Genomic DNA, 20,843 nt, shown 5'->3' with positions numbered 1-20,843 from the left:
GCGAACAGACCTTCAAAAGGTCTGTTCGCAGACCTCTAATGGGTCTGCGAACAGACCTTCAAAGGGTCTGCGAACAGACCTTCAAAGGGTCTGTTCGCAGACCTTCAATGGCTGCACTCTCTCTCTCTCTAGATCTATAGAGAGAGAGAGAGAGTTAAAAAAAAAATTTTTTTTTGGAGAGAGAGAAGAGAGAGAATAAAAAAAAAAAAAAAAAATTTGAAGGTCGCCGGCCGGAAGTTTGGCCGGCCGGCGACCTACCGGAGAAGATGATGATGTGGCAGAGAGAGAAAATGAGATGGAGGAGAGAAAATGTGGGTGAAATACACCTTTAAAGGGGTTTTTTTTCACCCATTCAAAGAGGGGGGCCCTTTAACCAAGCTAAGTCAAAGGGTTTTTACTAAGTCAACGAAATCATGGGGAGGCCTTTTAACAAAAACGGGGAGGCCTTTTAAAATCTCCCTTGAAGAAATATATTTATATAACTTTGATACATCAAAAAGTAAAATAATAACATGTACTGATATGAAAACCGAACTTAGAGTGGTTAGAAGCTACCCTGAAGGTCATAGAAACAACGCGAAGGCAGAAAGGTCGTGATACTGATAAGGACATACAATAGGTCTAACCTTAGTAAGAAGATTTTGGTTCGAACGTTTATTAAGATACTGTTAAGTATAATTTTTGTGGTGGTATACTTAACCAAGTTTGTTAAACACTGCTGAGTGTCGTTACTGTTGGACTAATCAACTAAAAGTCTATAAATGAAGCTCAATCACCTATCTCTGCGTAAATTGAAATTTCCCAAGTTTTTTTTTTTTTTTTTTTTGTTGAGAAAAATTTTCCCAAGTTACTCTCTCATTAGAGGTTTCAGACGTAACCCAATTTTCTGCCATGTTAGCTACTATAAATTACATAGAATAATAAATGGGAGTAAACCACAACTCATTGATCTAATGTCATGATTCCCTAACACATTCCTAAACTGGATTATAGAATAAATGACATTGACAAACAACTTCAGTACTATAACTATAAAATTACATAAAATGTTTGAATTACAACTTAGTTGGTGATGAGGAATTTTATATCTCAATCATAAACATCGTTTCGGACGCTTGGTCCTCCAGCGCCGGAGTCGAAATAAATAGGCGGGCCTCCACCAACAACAACACCTTCCATGAGAGCAAAGCGCATATCTTCGGACGGCTTCAAGTGACGCTTCCTCTGGTTAAATAAACCAGTTATTTATCTTCTTTTGATCTAATCTTGTTACCTCTGCTAGCTTCATTTTCTCCTCTTCCTGTACCACTACTCGTATTCATTATTCCAATCCCATCTCCAGTACCAACAACCTACAACTCTATGATTTTCAAGTATACAAACATGATTCCACAAAACCTAATTATGGGTCATTTGTCATGATGGACTGCAAGGACCGAATGCTCATACGAGGGACACTCAACTTTTTATGTCGAACTAGAACAATAAGATGAAGCCATAGCAACAAGTTGAGTTGTAGAAAATATTCCATAAACAAACATTGACGACTTCGCAACCTTCTATAATCAAATCAGTTACAATCCCGAGCAATTCTTAACATACAGTTACTCGGAGAACATGGTTCCTCGATCTTTATATATAAACGATACCCAAACCTCGTAACATATCTATTCAATTCCAACCTGAAACGATTAACACTTTCAAAGAGTTTATGACCAACACCAGTGCACAAATCCCCAACTTTCATATCTAACCATGTTTAAATGACTTAGAGGAAGAACTTGCATCACTAAAACATAATGAATCATTAGGCGATCTAGCTGACTCCATTTCCATTTTCTGCAATTTTTATCCGTAAGGAATATAATGTTTAGAACTTACGTACTAAAAACATAATTATGGACACAATAGGTGTTGCAAACTATTTTCTGCAATTTTCATCCATAAGGAATATAATGTTTAGAACTTATGTACTAAAAACATAATTATGTACACAATAGGTGCTGCAAACCTAGTTTGCAAATCATGACTAAAAACTCAGTTCACAAATTATGTGATTGCAAACTCGATTTGTAAAGTAGGTGGCTGCAAACTTAGTTTGCAATGTCGGTGGAAGCAAACTCAGTTTGCAGCAAGCGATTTTTCATAAGAATTAATTTGCTTAATCAAGTTTATGATTCTTTGACATACATTTGTTCATCTGAATAACCTAGATGCCTTCATTCAAATAACTTGGACTTGTTCATTCGAATACTGATAGAAAAATAAATAAATAAAGAGTGCAGATAATGAAGATGATAAAGACCTTACTACTTGACTTGATTAGCAAATTGACGAAGAATCAGAAGATCTGGGCGACGATGAACTAATTATGCAGAAGAAATCAAGGCTTACATGAGTACGAACACATTATAACATCTTCAAATCAGTATGTAAATTAGAAGATGAAGATGAAATTGATGCTTCAGATCAGTACAATGATAGCAACATAGCTCATGAAATCGATTGGATCTTGAAGGTTCGCAGGAGGACTCCACCGATTTCATCCATAGTCTCCCTCTCGTCTTTCTCCAATATTTATCTCTCTCCTCTCTGCTTTTAGGTTAAAGCTTTGGTTGGATTTTATGGTTCTTTCTAGGTGCAGATCCAATCGATTTCGAAGAAGAAGAAGATTTGGAGAAGAAGAATGGAAAAAGGAGAACCCTAAAAAATTTCAGGTTTTTTTAGAGAGAAAGTGAGTTTTGATATGTAAGGGTATTGTAGGAACTTAAATATTAGAAAATGACCTGAATACTAATTATCAATATTGTTTTAAACCTAACTTCTAATTAGCTCTAATATTTTGATAGAAAATGACTAATATTAAAAGATTGAGGCTTTTCTAACTATTTTGAAATTTTTTACTACTCAAATAGTCATTTTCTATAAGGCGAAAGGAGACTCACGGTTTGAACTGCTCCAACTGGAACTCCACCTCCACCTCCAGTCCTCCACCACTGACTCCACCAACATAGGCTCTTGAAGCTCTTTGCTGGCTCCTTGAGCTGTAGATCCAAATTGAGCACCACCATGTTGTCCTTGTGCTGATCCACCTACTCCACTCGAAACTCCTTCACCAGTATCACCAAGACCATCATCACCTTGCCCTTTTGTGATTTGTGTTAAGTTTGTGGCCATCCAACTCAAAACCAATTGGCAATGAGTGGAGAGGACCTATACTTTATATTCATGGTTGCTGGTTACCCATTCTCCCATTTGGGACTATTCTCACACGCCCCCTCACGTGTGGCGTTCTTTGAGCCTAACACGTGTTTTTTTTCTTTACGGGTGACGTGGAGCACGTGTGGCTTTTAAACCTATCACGTGTGGGCCTAGCTCTGATACCATGTTGAGAAGAGAAGTTGTGAAGGTTGGTGTTGTCAAATTCTCCTCCCATGTCACACTGTATAGCTTGGATGGGTAGGCGAAATTGGGTGGTGACGAATTGGTGAAAATGAGTGATTTTGGTGTATGTTTCCGACTTAAAACGGAGGGGATAAACCCATGTGTATTGAGTAAAGTCATCAATAATTACTAAATAATATTTATACCCCGCATGACTTAACAAAGGTGAAGTCCATAAATCGCAATGTAATAACGAGAAAGGACATAAAGTATGAGTACTCGAATCAGAAAAAGGTAGTCGTTTATGTTTCGACAACTGACAAGCCTGACAGAGAGATGAGCTCTTATGTTTATTACAAGAAATAAATTTATTCAAACGAAGAAAATCCATAACTGGTTGACCCGGGTGACCGAGTCGATTGTGCCAGCAAGGAGAGTCTTGGGTAGAGGCAAAACAAGCAGTGGCGGAAGCATTTTGGGTGAGCGGGTACAGGTCACTCGTACTGTTGTGACGACTCAGGATCGTGCCATCCTTGAAATCCTTCACAGAAAAACCATAGGGGTCAAATTCAATAGAGGTGTAATTATCAATATTGAATTGACGAACAGAAATAAGGTTTTTTGACAATGTTGGGATTAAAAAGGATATTTTTAAGATAAAGGGGTTTAGAGGCAAAGTGAAGGGTGGATTGTCCCGAACCCATAACTGGAAGTTTAATGCCATCACCAACAATTATTGACGCTATTGGTGCAATCGTAGAAAAAGTGTCAATATTATTCTTATTGAAAGAGATATGAGAAGAAGCACCTGTATCAAAATTCCACGGGTCATTACTTTCATCTGAATCCACGGAGAGGGCATGAACAGCTTCAGCAAGTTGAGTTGGTTCAAGGGGATCTACTTCTGCCAGATTTGCTTGAGCCGACCGACGAATGCCACGGTTATTAGGGGACTGAGGGAGAGCCTGCGGGTGCCAAGGTTGAGACCAATTTTGGGTAGGGTAAAGACATGGGGGTGGAGTCCAGTATGGAGGAGCCCAATACGGTGGGTAATAGGGTTGTTGATGTTGGTGGTTTGGGTATGTAGGTTGATGGGTAACAGGCCGGTTGTAGGTGTGTTGGGGTGGGTTAGGTGGGTTGCGGGTATTGTGGTAGGAAGGGCTACGGTTGGTTTGGTTATTGGGACGGTAGTTTGGACGGTTATTAGGCCTGTTGTTAGGGTTGCGGTTGTGGTTAGGGTTTGGGTTGGAAGTTGGTATGGCAGCCGCAATGGCGGGGTTTTTGGTAACGGCATCCCGTGTTTTGAGACGACCGGCCTCGGAGTTGAGTTGGTCAATGGCGTCTTCCCAAGTAGGTAAAGAATTATTCAAGATGGAGGTTATAGTGTCGAATTCCTTGGGAAGGCCCTTAACGAGATGGAGTACTCTTTGTTGATCGTTCATGGGAAAATCTAGGGCATATAGTTGGTCGGTTAAGTCACGTATCTTTTGACAATACGCATCAAGTGAAGGCATGGAAGCTAAGGTAAGGTTGGCTAGTTCATGTTGTAGGGCTTGGGATCGGGGTCCTTTGTTATTTCTAAAGAGGTGTTTTACCCGTAACCAAGCTTCTAATGCTGTGGATTCATCGGCCATGACGCGGACAAGTAGATCATCCGAGAGAGTACCATAGATCCATTGTAAAACAATGGAGTCAATGGTCTCCCATGAAGCAAACTCGGCAGATTCCTTATCGGGTGACGGCGAACCGTCGATGTGACAAAGAACATTGTAACCTTTTGCATGGAGAGTAAACAGTTTAACCCATAAGGAATATGAAACTTTTGTACCATCAAGGATACGTACCTTATGTTGAATGTTTGATACCGTATAAACTGGGTGAAGTGATTTGTGAGTGGTTGCTTCATTAGATGAAGAAGGAGCTTTGTCGGCCATGGGAAGAATGGAGGGTTGAAAGAGCCGATCGAGATCTAGCAAGAAGGGATGGGACGGCAATGGTTTGATCGAAAACAAACCATTTGGCAATCCAACTCAAAACCAATTGGCAATGAGTGGAGAGGACCTATACTTTATATTCATGGTTGCTGGTTACCCATTCTCCCATTTGGGACTATTCTCACAATTTGAACCACCACGAGTATCATAATAATGAGCATAAAAGGAATCTCTACTCAAGCATTGCTTAAAACCTTTCCCATGTTTCCTAATTCCCCAAAATAATGAAAAGAAGAAAGAAAAAACCAACTAAACATATAACTCACTAAAATGGCCCCTCTCAAAGACAACCACCACATTCCAAAATGGCACTCTAAACTAAGTTTTGGTCCGTTGCTAATCTGTCATTATTGATTTTGTGAATTAGCCCTAATTTAAAAAACACATTAATTATTTTATGGCTTATAAATACCCAAATACTTTGCAATTATGATCCCAAGAATATCATACACATTTTCTTTTTTCTCTCAAGAATATTTCAAAAATACAAAAAAAAGGAATTAAATATGAGTTTAAAGGAAAAGTAGAAAAACAAAGACAAAAAAAAATCAGGGAAACTATGGGGGTTCACATGAAATCCAAATCTTCTTCGTATCGTTCAAGAATAATAGAAGTAAGAGCAAGTCTATAGGCAGCTGATTTCAAGTTCCTAACCAACACAAATATCTCCTTCTCCTGCTTACTCTTCACACCTGCCGTCAATTGCTCTCTTCTCAGCTCAGCAAGTAAAGATGCTTCACAAAAACCCTCTGCCACTGGTTTCATACTGCATTCGGAAACAACAATATCAATAATCAAATAGTAGTATTTTGATTCGGGGACGGGGATCCTCCGAGGGGAACAACTCTACCAAGGCAACCTCTGCCATCGGCAGAAGAGATATGGAGAGAAGAATGAAGATACCAACCTTCCTCGAACAAATCCAGTTGTGATAAATCCAATTGGCCATCTGTGGGCTTCCCTTGTTGAAGGGTCTTCTGCTTTTGAAAGTTCCCATTTGCCCGAAGGATGTCTTGTGAACATTGATGTTATCGACGACTGAGGAATTTGAAGTCCACCTTCTTCATTGGATCTATGTTGGAAATGTGGAACAAAGTTATTTGCTAGTTGACAACAATAATTTGGATATTCTTTAGAAGCTTCGAAACACCATTATCATCAAATAGATAAATACTCTCTTTTTACGATAATTTTTTTTAAAGAAGTTTAATCTGATGATCAAAAAGAGTAATTCATTCAAAAATCAAGTATCAACCAAGAAGTCATGAAAAATCCGAAATATAAAGAAGCTAAGCAATTTGATGTCCTACTTGTGAGTCATATGCTCTCCTAAAGTATCAACAGGAAATTAGAGAAAAATATGTATTTCATAATTTAATAGAGTAATTCTCTAAAGAACTCTTTTTTTTTTTTAACTAAAGAACTCTATAAGAATTTCAGAGCTACAGAAGAGTACTTACTCCCAAAATTAAGTAAGATTAGAGATTATGATGGATATAGAACAACTAACCTGGATAACCAGAGTGCAATATCGGAAAGACGAGGCACACAAACAACAGCTCCATCCTCAAAAACACCTTCTTTAAAGGCTCGGAGGTGAACTCTAACAAAACATAATTTACGATCGACAAGTATCTGGCTAGATATCTTGGACCTCTTGTTATCCTTGAATTCATCATTCGACAACAGAGAGAAATCCTTTTTCTTACTACCCCAGTTCGGGAATAAAAGTAATTGACCTCCATGGATTTCATGCAAGTAATTACTTAAAGCAGAGGATGTCCTCAAAATGACTCCATCAAAGAAAGAGTCATCTTGCTCTTGTGAGTCATGACTTCTAATGTCCGATTTTACCAATGTATCAGCTGACCCGATTTCTATACTAGGACCACTATGAATATTTTCAGGGGTAGGTTGAATATCTCCATTACTATCGACTCCCTGCTCAAAAGTAAATCTCACACTACTCCATTGAGGTTGTATGGGAACCCTTGGAGGCCTCATAGCTGGAGGGCGGAGTTCCACTTCTTGGTCAAAGATGACAGCTTCGTCAGTCATGAAGGATGAGTAGGCCTTGCAATCGGGAAAATCAAAGGGAAAAGAAGGCCAGCCAATCTGCAATCAGCATTTCATTATTATTTATAATTCGAGCAAGCGAGCTCATAAGAAACTGACAAAATTTAGGTGCACTTACATCACATGCGATCTGGTGTTTCTCTCTAAAGCCAATAGCACGAGCTCCACTAGATATAAGAGGAATCCAGAAAGCCTTGACCCAACTCAAAGGAAGAATGACGGAAAACCTAAAAAAAAAAATTAAGGTGGAAATAAATGTCAGAGTAAAAGATGTCACGTACAGATTTCTCATCTCCAAACATAAAACGCTGCTAGGAAATAGCACACACAGCAATGATCAATAATAAAACATTTAATTGAGGTGACAATCTTTTTTTAATCACTTACATGAAAATATACAGGGAGACTAATAACACTTAGGTTCAACATAAACTAGAAAGAGTTGCCAACTAATATGCCTTTATGGTTCTGACTTCAGGAGATCAGCAACATCCTTTAGTGAAATGAGAAATCCTAGAGAAAACTAATAGAGAAAAGAACAAAAGAATGTAGAGAAATGCACATAGACTAAGGTGTCGTTTGGCAACACTAAAATAAGTTACTTTTTTGCTTATTTAAGTAGAAAAGTCAAAAAGTTAGTTTGGTACGCAAAAATTATCGACTTCGTTTAAATTAAAATTTGACTTTTTTTAGAAGTTAAAATTTTTAGCTTTTGACTTCAAAGTAAAGTAACTTTTTTTTTGAGACATGCATGAATTTTACTTGACGAATTTTTTTTGTCTATCTCAGCTCCACTACCACAACTAAACTTCAACCATACCACTCTACCCTCACCACCACCACAACAAGCATTGCACCTCCCCCACCACCCTACCTCAACTAGCACCACCACACCTTAACCACCACCTACATACCACCACCACCACCATACACCACCACACCTCGACAACAACCACCTCGTAGCTCCACCACCACCACCACTATCACCGTACCTTCACCACCACCACCGTACCTTCACCACCACCATACCTTCACCACCACCACGGTACCTTCACCACCACTACCACCACCATACCTCCATCACTACCACCTACATATCTTATCCACCACCTTTACCACCATCACCATACCACCACCACCATAACTCCGTCACTATCACTCACAAACCTTATCCACCACCACCATAACTCTGTCACTATCACTCACATACCTTATCCGCCACCACCACCGTATTTCCACCATCACCACCACCGTACTTCCACCATCTCTTCCACCACCATCGCCACCATCATACCTCCACCACCACCGCTGCCACTATTATACCTCTCTGCCACCACCACCATCAAACCTCAACCACCACCACAACCCATAACTATACCTTCGTGACACCGCCACTACTACCAATATCACCACTACTTCGTATACAAGACTAATCGTGGAAATCATGAATAAATTCAAATTAAAATCAAGTATCTCTATGAGAAAGAAAAATAAAATTATCAAAAGTAAATTGAGTTACCAAACTAACTTTTTGACTTTTTTACTTATAAGTAACATTTTTGCCAAATATACTTTTAAATTTTTTTTACTTTTTTAAAGCAAAAGAACTTCTACTACAAGCAAAAATACTTCTACTTCTGGTTGCCAAACGACACCTAAATCGTACCTAATTACAAGGAATAGATGAATTGGATAATAAGTTACCTTGAAAGAAAGCAATTATGGTCGTTGTCCTTTAGAAGCAAAATAGGGCAAGATCTAGCCGATTGCTTTGTAGTTTCAGAACTTTTAGCCTCCAACTTTGTACTATCCATACAAAAAAGTTCCATACGCCTCTGATGTTTCTCAACACATAGAAGATTTTCTTCCAATGGAGGAATCAGAATATTCTGAATATCCCATAAGTCTTTGTTATCAGATAATAAAACATTACTTGCTTCAGCCTTCGACCACAACAAGGAAATGATATCTTTATTCTTGTTCAGAGTCTTAGTCAAGGCTGCAGGCCCATCTGAACTGGTTTCTTGCTCATCACCCTCCATAATAGTAGATTCTGCTTCTGAAACAGTTTTATCCTTTTTAGGTAAATCGCGAGGATCTTTTACTGTTAGAGACAAGATTGCACCAGGAGGAAGGTGCTCAAATTGTTCAAGGATGAAAGATTTGTTAACCTGGGTATCAGTGCTACCCTCCACATGTGTACATTCTATCAAACGACAAGAAGCTTCTGGAGTCCTGCACAACCAATCGCTACTAAGTTACAACTCTTAACATAGCGCAAATGTAAAACGAGATTGAAAATATTACGTACTCAGCAAAAGGGTGTAGTATCTTTTGAAGAACTTGAATAGCCTTTGAGCCCAGAACTTCCAATTTTGCAAGTTGGCCTTCAAGTTGGAAACATTTGATGATCTCATGACTTTCATCCATCTGAAATATAAAGTCAACATAACATAAGAAACATAAATATAGAGCAGGATTCCTTCAGTCTACTTTCTTCACAAATGTTCAAACAAATCAGACCAACTTCTACGACCCACATTAAAATTACTCAAGGATGACTTTTTACGATGATGATCTTTGGCCATCTAGCTCCTCAGCCTCCTCGTAAAAATAATATTATCCTAAAACTTCTAACCTTGGTTGAACAGCCTTATTATACTCATACCTGTTTTTGACTAGCACATCTTAGAGCATCATATCCTTCATTGTAGGCTGCGGCATGTATCCATATCCACAGTTGACGAAATGGAGAACTACACCCACTGCTACAACTGGTGCTAGTTCCACCACCACTTGAGACATTCTCATATTCAACATTAATTCCCCTAGTGAGCGGCCTCCACATGTATGTTACTGGTGCAATAATTTGAGAGAATGGTGCTCCAACATGATGAAGCTGTAAACATCACTAACAAGGTCATAACTAAAGTTGTTAAAGAAAGGTCATAACTAAAGTTGTTAAAAAAAAGGTCATAACTAGAGTTATAGTCTCATTCTACTAGCATAAAAAAAATGAAAGTACCAGTGTTTTATTTGCCAGATGGATGACCTACCATTGCACTTCCATAACTAACTCCAGAGAACACCGAAGACGGTAATTCTTCAAAACATACTGAAGGAGTTGGCACTAGAACCATTCTTAAGATTGATAGTAATGAATCCTGGAAACATGAAAGATAAGCAAACATGTATGTGTTATATGTATAAATAATACATATAAAAAAATTCAAGAAATTATGAAGTAAAAGGAAATGCCTGCCTCAGAACCCTCCAATTGGACAGCACAAATGTAACTTGCGTCATGTATAAGCGAGCCACGTTTAAACCACTTTAATAGAGCCCTTGAACCTCTTCCACTGCACTAGATAAATATGGAAATCATCATCTGCTAATACACTATCAAACCATTATTTTCATCTAAAATCCATTTCAAATATATTTTGCAGGCATTTGGTATGATGATTCTCTTCCCAATTCCCGGTATTCCCACTCTTATGATAATCTTAGTGCAAATCACCAATATTGATTCTAAATTTACCGTAATCTATCTTGAGAATTATATAGCTATGAAAGTGCCAAATTTCACTTTCCAGAAAATCAAAGACAAAAGGGAAGTTGAAAAAAAAATATACCCGCCTTGCAATCCTCGAGGAAGATAAAAACCCCACTGTTTCGTAATTGAGAACCGCTTTGCATGCCAAAGATGCGTTCTAAGCCTCTTCGTTCCATCTCCTGAGGTACAAAAACCTCTCTCAGGATTACTTGTAAATTGAATCCTTCTGAGAACTCGACGAGAAACCTTCTTCTGATCTTTGTTGCCATCAGACGACTCAATTTTATCAATTAGCCCTAATTTTCTTCTTTTTCTCGATTTTTTCTTCGTTAGACGATTATCGTGACCAGTGGTTCTCCTTCTTTTGTTTCGTTGAGATCGAAAATCATTGCCTACTTGATTTGCTACTATTGAGTGAAGAGTTTCTAGCTCAGAAGCTCGGGATTCTGCAAACTTCTGTACATTTAGGGTCCGAGGAGGTATAATTGTTGGGATTCGCGATCGTTCTAGTTTCTCAATTGCCATAACTGAAAACCAGTAAATTAACCTTAAGATAAAGTAGTATTTAACTTTCTTACAAACAAAAAATGCAGAAGCATGTCGAACATAAACTAAACACAGCTAAAACGGTGTGAAATCAAGCCGTACTAATGATATTGATCTTGGTTTTCATTAGAAAAAGAGAATTGTTTCGGGCCTCCATATATGTCCCAGTGGTTAATATTAAACTTGAATCGTGATTAGGAAATAATAACCATCAACCAACAATCGAACATCGGCTAATTTAACAAAATTTGAACTTATCCAAGATTCATAACTTATAAGAGAGTAAGAATCATATTTCATCAATCATTTTAAGTCTTTAATTTGCAAGTAACCTTCAAGTGATCTGCAAACAAAAATTTAAGAGAGGAATTTTATCAAACAGTTGGGCTACAACCTAAACCATCTCGACAATTCTCAAAGAGACTCATAAATTTCTTGATGAATTTCTTAAACGGAAAGCAAAATTATATCTAAAACCAGAGGAATAAGGATCAATAATCTCTATGAGTCAGACCATTCAGATTTCAGAATGTTTTAGAAATTACACATCAAAGTTGTTAGAATCAAATCAAGTGTTGTGCACTCACCAGAACTCAGGTGTTCCAGGTGAACCGAATCCTTGAGAGAGAAAGTGAAGATTTAAGATAAAACCCTAGTTGCTGGACAACTCGGCTCCTTGCTGTTGTGGACTTTTCTTTCCGAGAAAGAATCGAGAGAAAGTTCAACTTGAAACCCTTACCAGAAATTCTTGAGAGAGAAAGTGGAGATCAAAGATAAACCCTAGTGCTACTTGTTCACTCACTTGCTTTGCTCGCTCCTCTGTTGTCGATTTGAGAAGTTGAAAATCTTTCTTTCCAGCTCGGTCCCCAGATTTCAAATTTTCGTTTTTTTAAGCAATTAAAATTCCCAAATTGCCCTTACTCTTTAAAAAATTATAGAGTCCGCCCATGACCCCATTTGATATATTTCAACTGATAGTCAACTTTAACAGTAGACTTTTATTTTCTTCTTTTACCGTTCCATTCAATATTAATATCTTCTCTTTCTTTGTCAAAAAATGGTCGCAAACGAAAACCAAATCATCTCTTTCTAGTGCCACCATTTGGCCGCTTCCAACTCCATCATCTCTTTTCTTTCCTTCTCTTTCTCGCTCTCCTTTCCTTTCTCCTGTCTCTCTTCTTCCTTTCTCTCTAACCTTCACCTTAGGGAGAGAGGGGGAGTGGGGACAAATGATGGAAGAGAGTTATAGGGAAAAGAAAGATAAAGAGGAAAAAAGACGAGGTAAAGAAGAAAGAGGAAGAAGAGAGAGAAAAGGGGAAAGAGAGATAATGGTGAGTAAGTATAATAATAATAATAAAAATTTTATGATGAAGGGTTGACAGGAACTTTCTCCAACAAAAGAATGAGAAGAAGTTCTCTCAACAAAAAAAAGAATGAGAAGTAGAACATGAAAGAAATTCCTTCTCAAATGAAGGATAATAAGGGCAACAAAAGATAACCTGTTAAAGTTGACTAACGAAATTTTGAAAAAAATAGACAAAGTTATTGGTTAGTTGACAACAATAATTTTAAGAGAAGTTTTGTAGGCCTCCCAATTTTGTTAAAAGACCTCCCCATGTACAATTTCACTTGGTAAATAATCACTGAGGAGGGCCTTTTAATAAAAATGAGGGGCCCTATAAAATCTCCCTATTTTAATATTCTTTAGAATCTTCCAAAGACCATTATCATCAGATAGGTAAATAAGACCATTATCATCAGATAGGTAAATATTCTTTTTTAAGATCATTTTTTTAAAGCAACCTATGTTGTAGGTGCCCCGCCCTCTGTTAAATGTCTTTCCCATGGAAGACATCAAGACACCACCCAGAATTACAAAGAGCATGTTAGAACAGAAAACGCAAGAATCTGGTCCACAAAATGAAAGCTTAACTGTGAAATTAGAGAGAAAATGGGAAACATCATATAAATATATACATTGTTTTTTTTTTACTTTCATCTACAAAACTAGCACTTGCATACAGTAGAACAAAAAGAAAGAATATGAATTCATGAATCACCTCTTCCAACCTGTGCAGGTCCGCCAAGAATCCACGACGACCCAATTAGTCGTCGTGGATCCACCTATCCAAGAAGACCTAATCAGTTGCAGATCCACCAAGAACCCAAGAAGGCTCAATAAGTCACCCAACCATTTTAATTTCACACTCATTACCTCCGCCTGAAAACCCTCAGGATGAAAAAGGAAGGTTTTGCTATCATGTTAGAAGTTAGAATCCTTTGTTTATTGAAATCAGTGGTTCTATACTGGAGTTGTCAGGCGTGTTGCTTGTATGCGTTTTAACTGTAGTAAGTGTGTTCTCAGACTACAATCATTTGCCTGTTTTTATATGCCTTAGATTCAATTAATGGGATCGAGCAACAGGAAGGGTAAATGAATTAACGAAATAGAATGGAGAGAGATAAACTTACCTGCATTGATGCTATTGTCAGTAAGAGGTCTTTGCATTGATCTATTAAATTGAGTTCTTCTGCAGTCACACGTGCCAATTCAGCAACCAATGAATTCACTTCCTCTACCTGCAAATGATTATTTTATCAAATATTAGCAGGTTGAGATTAATTTTAGGTAAAAAGAGTTCAATCAAGGTTGGTTTGAATTCACGGGTTGTTGGTAGAAAACCAGAATTAAAAAAAAAAAAGACTGATGAGTTGAACCGAGTCATAAAATGTGCATGGCCGAAATAGAAATGAAAGATCGCAGCCTAACAAGATGGTACTTTATATCTATCTATCTATATGTATTATATAGAGTTAGGAAAATATCTACTGAGATACAAAATAAAAGGGATAAAAGATCAAACACTTGAAACGTCTATGAGATACATTGTCTTTAGAGCATTGTTTGCCCCCTCTAGATCGAGATTACTTGAAGGTCCAATTGCTTAGAATATGACAAGGCTTACGGGAAATGACACCAAGTATTTTGTGAAGATTTTCACAATAGGAGCGTAAGAACATATAGATTACGGCAAAGACCCTCCAACACAACAAACATAAATAAATTTCAACAAAAAAAAAACAAACATAAATAAATTTTCTGGTTTTGCAATATTCTTAAAATAAGCTTCTACAACTCCTGTATACATCATAAAATAATTTAATTAATAATTTGTCAAAAATTAAAAACATGTATAAGTATATTTTTAGGGCCACGACTTTGGGGATCCAAAATATTCTTGCATACAGTCTTTCATCAAACAGATTGGATTCAAGTGGCAACCATGTTTTGAGTCAAAAAATCAACTGATTTGCTGTTTTACTCCTAATCTTCATCCCCACCCTCACCTCTGACCACCACCACAACTTCCGGCCACTAAACACCACCTCCAACAACCACCGCCGCCACTACCAAATTTTTTCCTCTCTCTCTCTCCCTCTCTCTCTCTCTCTCTCTCTCTCTCTCTATATATATATATATATATATATATAATATATATATATATATATATATATATGCCGGGAAGGGGAAGGTCCCCTTAGCCAGAAGAGAGAAAGAAGGAAAGAGAGAAAATTGGTGGTGGTGATTAGAGATTCAAACAGATCTGGTTACATACACAAACAAGCAATTTGGGCGAGGCATTGTTTTGAGGCGACCTATACTCCGAGCCCAAGACAACTCGTGAGTTAGACGAAAGAAACTTGCAAACACATTAAGGAGCTTAGCTTGAAAAGGCTATAAATCAAGTTGTGGTGGAGCACGGGATGGCCTTTGATGCGAAATTGCATCATGTAATTGTTAAATGAGACATATACAGGAAAGAGAGAAATGTAATCTACTCAAGGACATGACTGAATTAACTAAAACATTATAAGAATGCGGTTACTACACCTTCGACAGTAAATAGCAAATTGAGGATGCCATTGCTTGCATCACGTCAACTGCTGAACCAACGGCATCTTTCACGTTTTGGATATCCGCCTGTAAGAAAGAAGATAAAAGTTGAATCGATACCTTTTCCAAATTAATTTTTCTTACCAATTTCAGTTTATAAGTCAGATCACATACCCTTGCTCCACCAACAACTGGAAGGCGAAGGGTGCTCGCCTTCAGGGCTTCGATAGCTCCTGACAAAGAATCAGAGTGGTCTCTATCCAAAAGAGCCCACTCTTCCAAATGACCCATCTGCATCCATGAAGTGAAAACCTCTTCAGCTTTAGATACTTCATATGACTAATACAAATTGAAAGTATCAATTAATCAAGTTCAGTGGATTCCAATGATAATGGTAACGTATCTGCAATATCAGTAATTTATTGGATATTCGCGCATACCGTCAAGGAGCGATGCACGATATATCGAGTCATATTGACAAAATAGTTTTTTGACCACCCAATTGAGCTAAGAACGAACTTTCAATACACAAGATTACCCAATAAAGCCATGAAATTTTACCTGTCCCTTAAGTATGGAAATTAGCTTCAAATTCTGTCTCCGCATTTGTAGCTTGATCCTTTTCACCGTGACAGAATCATGTAATTCTGACATACTAACCCATGCATTATAAATGTTATTCTGGTACAATAAATGGGAGAAATCCATTAGATGAGGTTTCAGATTTCCAGTGTTGCTACAGCAAAATATCTAGAAAAATGTTGTGTTCTTGGCACATAGGCATTATCACCTAAATGCAAGTGGATGCGCTGGATAACATTCTCAGTTTATCCCTCACGTGTATGAAATGTTTGCGCAAGGGAGTCTGATTCGGTTTATCAGTAACCTAGGATTGCAAATTCACATCTATTTCTCAGTTTATCCTCACGTGTATTGAAAGTATGTCGGGTACCTCTAGGAGATCTACTCTATTGAATGATGTTTGTTAATTAGAAAATAAGTATCATTTGATGAATCTAACAACAAACAAATTACAGAGGTCAGCAGACTTCAGTTCAGAAAGTAAATTATATCTAGCCATGACAGTATAGGGTAGAGAAATGAAACATGGCTATCAAAAGGTAACATCGGTGAATCAGCGAAAAAGGACTTCAAGATGATCGACTGGCCTATAAGCATTCAAATTGCAGGAACTAATAAACCATAAAGAGGTGGCTACCATTCCCCAATTTGAGAACAGGGAATGGCAATTGCCCTCACCAGTATGAAATTGAGATTAGAAAAAAATTATGAAGAAAAGCTTCATAAAGTCCTTAAATCTTCTTGCTGGAAGGTGTCATTGGCGATTGGCCACGACCAAGCGGTTCATGCGTTTCATGAAACCATTAATGATGCAGATGAATATAGTGATAACAAAGAAAACCAGGGCTCCAAAGAATCAAATAATTAACCCTAGATACAGTTAGAACGTGCAGATTGTCAAGAGAACTGACGAGTGACAACAAAAATAACAAGATGAAATAGCTTATGAAAGACATCAAATTCCCCAACTCAGTGATGATACTTGAGTAGAAAGAAATGAACGACACTTAAAAGAATTATAAAAAAAAAAACCAGAAGACGACGTCCAACTATCACCAACTAGTGGCAACCAAACATAACTGTAGTTCAAACCCTCATACAGCCGTCAAAGCAAGAAAAGGAAAAAAGATGGAGAATTAAGCCTAAAGAATCTGCATGTTAAATGATTGTATTGCTCTCACTGTCTTACATTGATCTATTGGCAGCCTTATAAGTAGATCAGAAGAACAGAATGATTTGTAGAGCTTCTCTCGTTTACTATGTGCATTTACTATTACACATAATAAATGCATATTTTTCTTCCAAAATTGTAAGTAAATATCTCTAATTATGCTTTTAACAATTGAAAAAGGGTTGGCAGTTGTTATGCTTGAATTGCTCGGCCAAGCAATATAGAGCTAAATAAAATACCTATTTGAGGTTGGCAGGTTTACAGTTTACTATATCTAGTGTTGGAGGGCCAACTCAACTCTTATTTAAAAATAAAATGATATTTCGTGCACTTTAAAAGAAAAAACATACTGCATGCTGCTCCATTTAGATTAGTATCTTTCATCATTTATTATGTATACGCAATCAATAGACGGACTGACCTAGAAGTCATCGTATATTTGATATCCTTTTTTTCTACATTTTCATTCAATCTTCAGGAGAAAAAGAACATCAAAATGATAATTTCTTCATGTCCTCTTCCTATGAAATTTTCTTAATGCATCATATAAGTTAAATGATTATCTTGTCTGGCACATCTACATCGAAGTCAAAGGTTCTAGAGTTGTCAAGCACTTCAAGCTTTCAAGTGAAATGATGCTTATCTTCTTCAAACTAATCCTTGACTTGATTAAGAATTCAACATTTTACTATTTTAGGTACTCTATAGTCTATCTTCGTTGAATAACATCCAAAATGATTAAATGACAGTATAGCAGTACTTGCTTATCCACCTAAAGTGACGCTAGTTGAACAAATCTAAAGGAGATTCTATGATTGCACAGTTAGATATTACCCTGATGTTATAAATTTTCATTGCACATGCCATATATTCAAATTTCTTTTGAACAATTGCAATATATTCAGATTTCAAACCTAGTAAGCTAATAACACCTGCGTGTATAGAGCATTAAGTGGAGTTCTCTTGAAACCTAATGACAATGTAGATAGCTATTCTTAAACTTCCATGAACTGATTTGTTTGTCAAGGCATTCATTGCTTTTCTTTTCTTTTCTTTTCTTTACTCTTCTTTTTTCTACTAGCAGTAAAGGCAGATTGAAATTAAATTTCACAAAGCATACCTCTGCTATGAATCGCTGCACGAGTAAAGCATAATCAGTTCTTGCATTTACAAGCCGCCACTGCAAGTTTCTATTATACAAAAGCCTCAAAATGTGAGCGTCAACAACTCGGGTGTCTCCCATCTTTCCCCTCCTAACATCAGCAGCAAAACTAAGAATAGAAGGTGTATTAATGGGTATATCTCCTGCAACTGAATTCCTCATCCTTATCGGACTAAGCATTCCCCTGGAGGGAGAAGATGCAGGCATAGCTCTACTAGGGGAAGCAGGTCGACCGGGTCCCCGCAATGGGGATGATAATGTTCTACTAATAGGTAGAGTTTTTGGAGACGAAATAGGACTATCTGATACTAATTTTCGTGTGGGGATAAGCTTTGGTTGTGACATTGCCCTAGAACCAGTATATGCTGATGTTAATATTGAACCAGGGTCCTGTAATCTATGCAATCTGCTATTAGTTTCTTGCCAAAACCTAGCTGGAACACTAACTCCACGAGACAAACGACTCCCTTTAATAACACATTCTTGTCCTCCTGAATTACTACCAGAAGAAACACTATCATAATCAGAAGGAAGAACAGATCCATTAGCTAAATTTGATTCATTTATTGCAACTTGAACTGATTTTAATAACTCCGCATTACTTGAATTAGTATGTAATCTACCATCAAAAGAATTCCTCCTACTATCATCAATCATCATAGATTTATGCAACCCTTGAATTAAACCGCCAGATCCAAACACTTTTTTCTTCTCTACGGTACAATCCATACTTCTAGTTAAAGAATTTACCTGTGGCCGACTTCTACCTGGCCATCGATGTTGATCACTAGGTTTCGAATTTTCCATCTGATCTTTCTCTCCTCCAACTTTTTGCCTCGTCGGAGTTGTCGTTGTTGTTCTTCTTCTTTCTGGAGTAGATTTTCTCGCATTACTCAAATTTGGTGTCGGAGTTGGTTTAACTTTACTAATCGGAAGGGAAAATGATTCTCCTTGAAACGAAACTGATAAACTCCTCGTTGAAGTAAACAACAGTTTGGAAGCGACTGAAGCTTGAGAACCATTACAGCTAGGTCTTAAATCAGGAAGAGGCGTAGTTGATCGAGGAGTCGCAATTCGTCTTCGATCAACAGATTGAGACCTTTTAATAACTGGTAATGGTGTTGTCGTCGTCGTCGATGTAGTAGTAGTAGTAGAAGACGAGGAAGTGAGAGGAGAAGGATATCTTCTTGATGAAGAATAGGAAGATGACAAATACCTAGAAGTGATTTCTTTAGATTTAGGTTTTCTAGAAGTAAGTCCATTATCTTGTTCAGAAGGTAAAAAACGAGGTCTTGTTGGATTTTGATGACGATGTGAAGTTGTAATTGATTCCGGTGAAGAAATTTTAGAATTTAAAGAACGATTAGTTGAAACAGTAGCAGAAATTGCAGGCACCATTATCAGAGAGAGAAATTTCTGATCTCTTCTTTCTCACACTAACTTTATCACTAGAGAAGAACATTCGTTAAAAATAAAGAAGAAGACTCTTCTTGATTTTGATTTCCTTTGATGATTTGTAATAAATAAAGAGAATTTGGATACCAAATGTACTGGTATTGAAGTTTGAGATGCGAGATTGTAGAGAGTGAGAGTGAGAGTGAGAGTGAGATGCGAGATTGTAGAGAGAGAGAGAGAGAGTCAGTTAGGGCAGTAGATGAAGCCGGAAAATGGATCACAGCGTCAGTTAGGCGAAACTTGGGAGGAAGGAATAAGTAAGGGAAGATTACAGGGTAAACGAGAGTTTTTAGTTGGTATTTTTAGAGCTGGTGTTGGTATTTGAAGATCACTTTATTTAGAGAGCGTGCTTCTAGTAGTTATAGATTGATGGGTTAATTTTGTTTTGGTCCGAAAATTGTGACCAATTGAAAAGTTTGACGCCATAATTGTGCAGCTTTCTTTCTGACTTACACCTCAAGACCATGATTCCATTAATCAAACTTAACGATCGATATTTTCTTTACTTTTTAACCCCTCGTTTTAACAATATTGTCAGCCTTCCACTTTTATCTTTCCCTGATCATATATCAGTTTTCGTCAACAATTTTTTCTTCTTTCTTCTTCTTCCTTTCTCGTTGTTGTCAGCGTCTCCAGTTCCCTCTCTATTTATTTCTCTATATACACACACACACACACACATATATATAACTTCAATTAGAGCTAGGGGTTTGAAGCTTCAACTTCGTGAGAGATAGAGAGTTGGAGATATGGTGACAATGACAAAATGGCGGTGATCGCTAGTGGAATAATGAGAGAAAATTAGGGAACTAAATGAAAGAATATTTTTTTCCTGAATTTTATTAGACCCAATCGAGGCTTCAACCAGGGTAAGAGTTTAGAGTTTCAACTCAAAGAAAGAAAGAGATGGTGGCAACAACGAAGTGACAATGGTCGCTAGAGGGAGAGAGAACGAAAGAACGAAGTATTTTTTACTTTTGTTGTATAAAGTAAACGAAAAGGAGATGAAGAGAAGATATGCG

General features: G+C 37.4%; 2 protein-coding genes and 1 long non-coding RNA gene across 7 annotated transcripts; all 3 read right to left on the bottom strand.

Moving 5' to 3' along the window:
- Positions 1 to 925: 925 nt before the first annotated feature.
- Positions 926 to 2,743, bottom strand: LOC147551772 (uncharacterized). 2 transcript variants are annotated; one of them, XR_015238141.1, is made up of 2 exons: positions 2,306 to 2,743; positions 926 to 1,682 (listed from the first exon to the last, which is right to left on the bottom strand). It is a non-coding gene; the product is annotated as an uncharacterized LOC147551772 (long non-coding RNA). The 2 variants fall into 2 exon arrangements; XR_015238140.1 differs by having other exon boundaries at positions 926 to 1,839; positions 2,306 to 2,731.
- Positions 2,744 to 5,771: 3,028 nt separating this feature from the next.
- Positions 5,772 to 12,757, bottom strand: LOC147551771 (ribonucleases P/MRP protein subunit POP1-like). 3 transcript variants are annotated; one of them, XM_086670715.1, is made up of 11 exons: positions 12,169 to 12,757; positions 11,090 to 11,537; positions 10,717 to 10,813; positions 10,511 to 10,618; positions 10,123 to 10,353; positions 9,766 to 9,884; positions 9,159 to 9,689; positions 7,573 to 7,681; positions 6,889 to 7,493; positions 6,286 to 6,450; positions 5,772 to 6,144 (listed from the first exon to the last, which is right to left on the bottom strand). In XM_086670715.1, the coding sequence occupies exons 2-11, from the start codon at positions 11,533 to 11,535 to the stop codon at positions 5,946 to 5,948; spliced, it is 2,610 nt and encodes an 869-aa protein (XP_086526841.1). In that variant the 5' UTR covers positions 11,536 to 11,537; positions 12,169 to 12,757; the 3' UTR covers positions 5,772 to 5,945. The 3 variants fall into 3 exon arrangements, with proteins under 3 accessions (XP_086526841.1, XP_086526840.1, XP_086526842.1); XM_086670714.1 differs by having other exon boundaries at positions 12,144 to 12,529; XM_086670716.1 differs by lacking the exon at positions 12,169 to 12,757 and having other exon boundaries at positions 11,090 to 11,650.
- Positions 12,758 to 13,465: 708 nt separating this feature from the next.
- LOC147551770 (QWRF motif-containing protein 2-like) lies at positions 13,466 to 20,151 on the bottom strand. 2 transcript variants are annotated; one of them, XR_015238139.1, is made up of 7 exons: positions 18,325 to 20,151; positions 16,013 to 16,132; positions 15,626 to 15,742; positions 15,449 to 15,538; positions 14,029 to 14,136; positions 13,772 to 13,936; positions 13,466 to 13,680 (listed from the first exon to the last, which is right to left on the bottom strand). XR_015238139.1 is itself a non-coding variant. In XM_086670713.1 (6 exons), exons 1-6 carry the CDS (start codon positions 19,762 to 19,764, stop codon positions 13,859 to 13,861), a joined length of 1,953 nt encoding a protein of 650 aa, XP_086526839.1. In that variant the 5' UTR covers positions 19,765 to 20,151; the 3' UTR covers positions 13,466 to 13,858. The 2 variants fall into 2 exon arrangements, 1 of the variants encoding a protein (XP_086526839.1); XM_086670713.1 differs by having other exon boundaries at positions 13,466 to 13,936.
- Positions 20,152 to 20,843: the final 692 nt, after the last annotated feature.

This window comes from Eschscholzia californica, unplaced genomic scaffold (assembly GCF_041429995.1).
Source record: "Eschscholzia californica isolate CP2 unplaced genomic scaffold, dmEscCali1.0.p SCAF_3, whole genome shotgun sequence".
In the NCBI taxonomy this organism is placed as follows: domain Eukaryota; kingdom Viridiplantae; phylum Streptophyta; class Magnoliopsida; order Ranunculales; family Papaveraceae; genus Eschscholzia; species Eschscholzia californica.
This window is presented reverse-complemented; position numbering and strand designations above follow the sequence as displayed.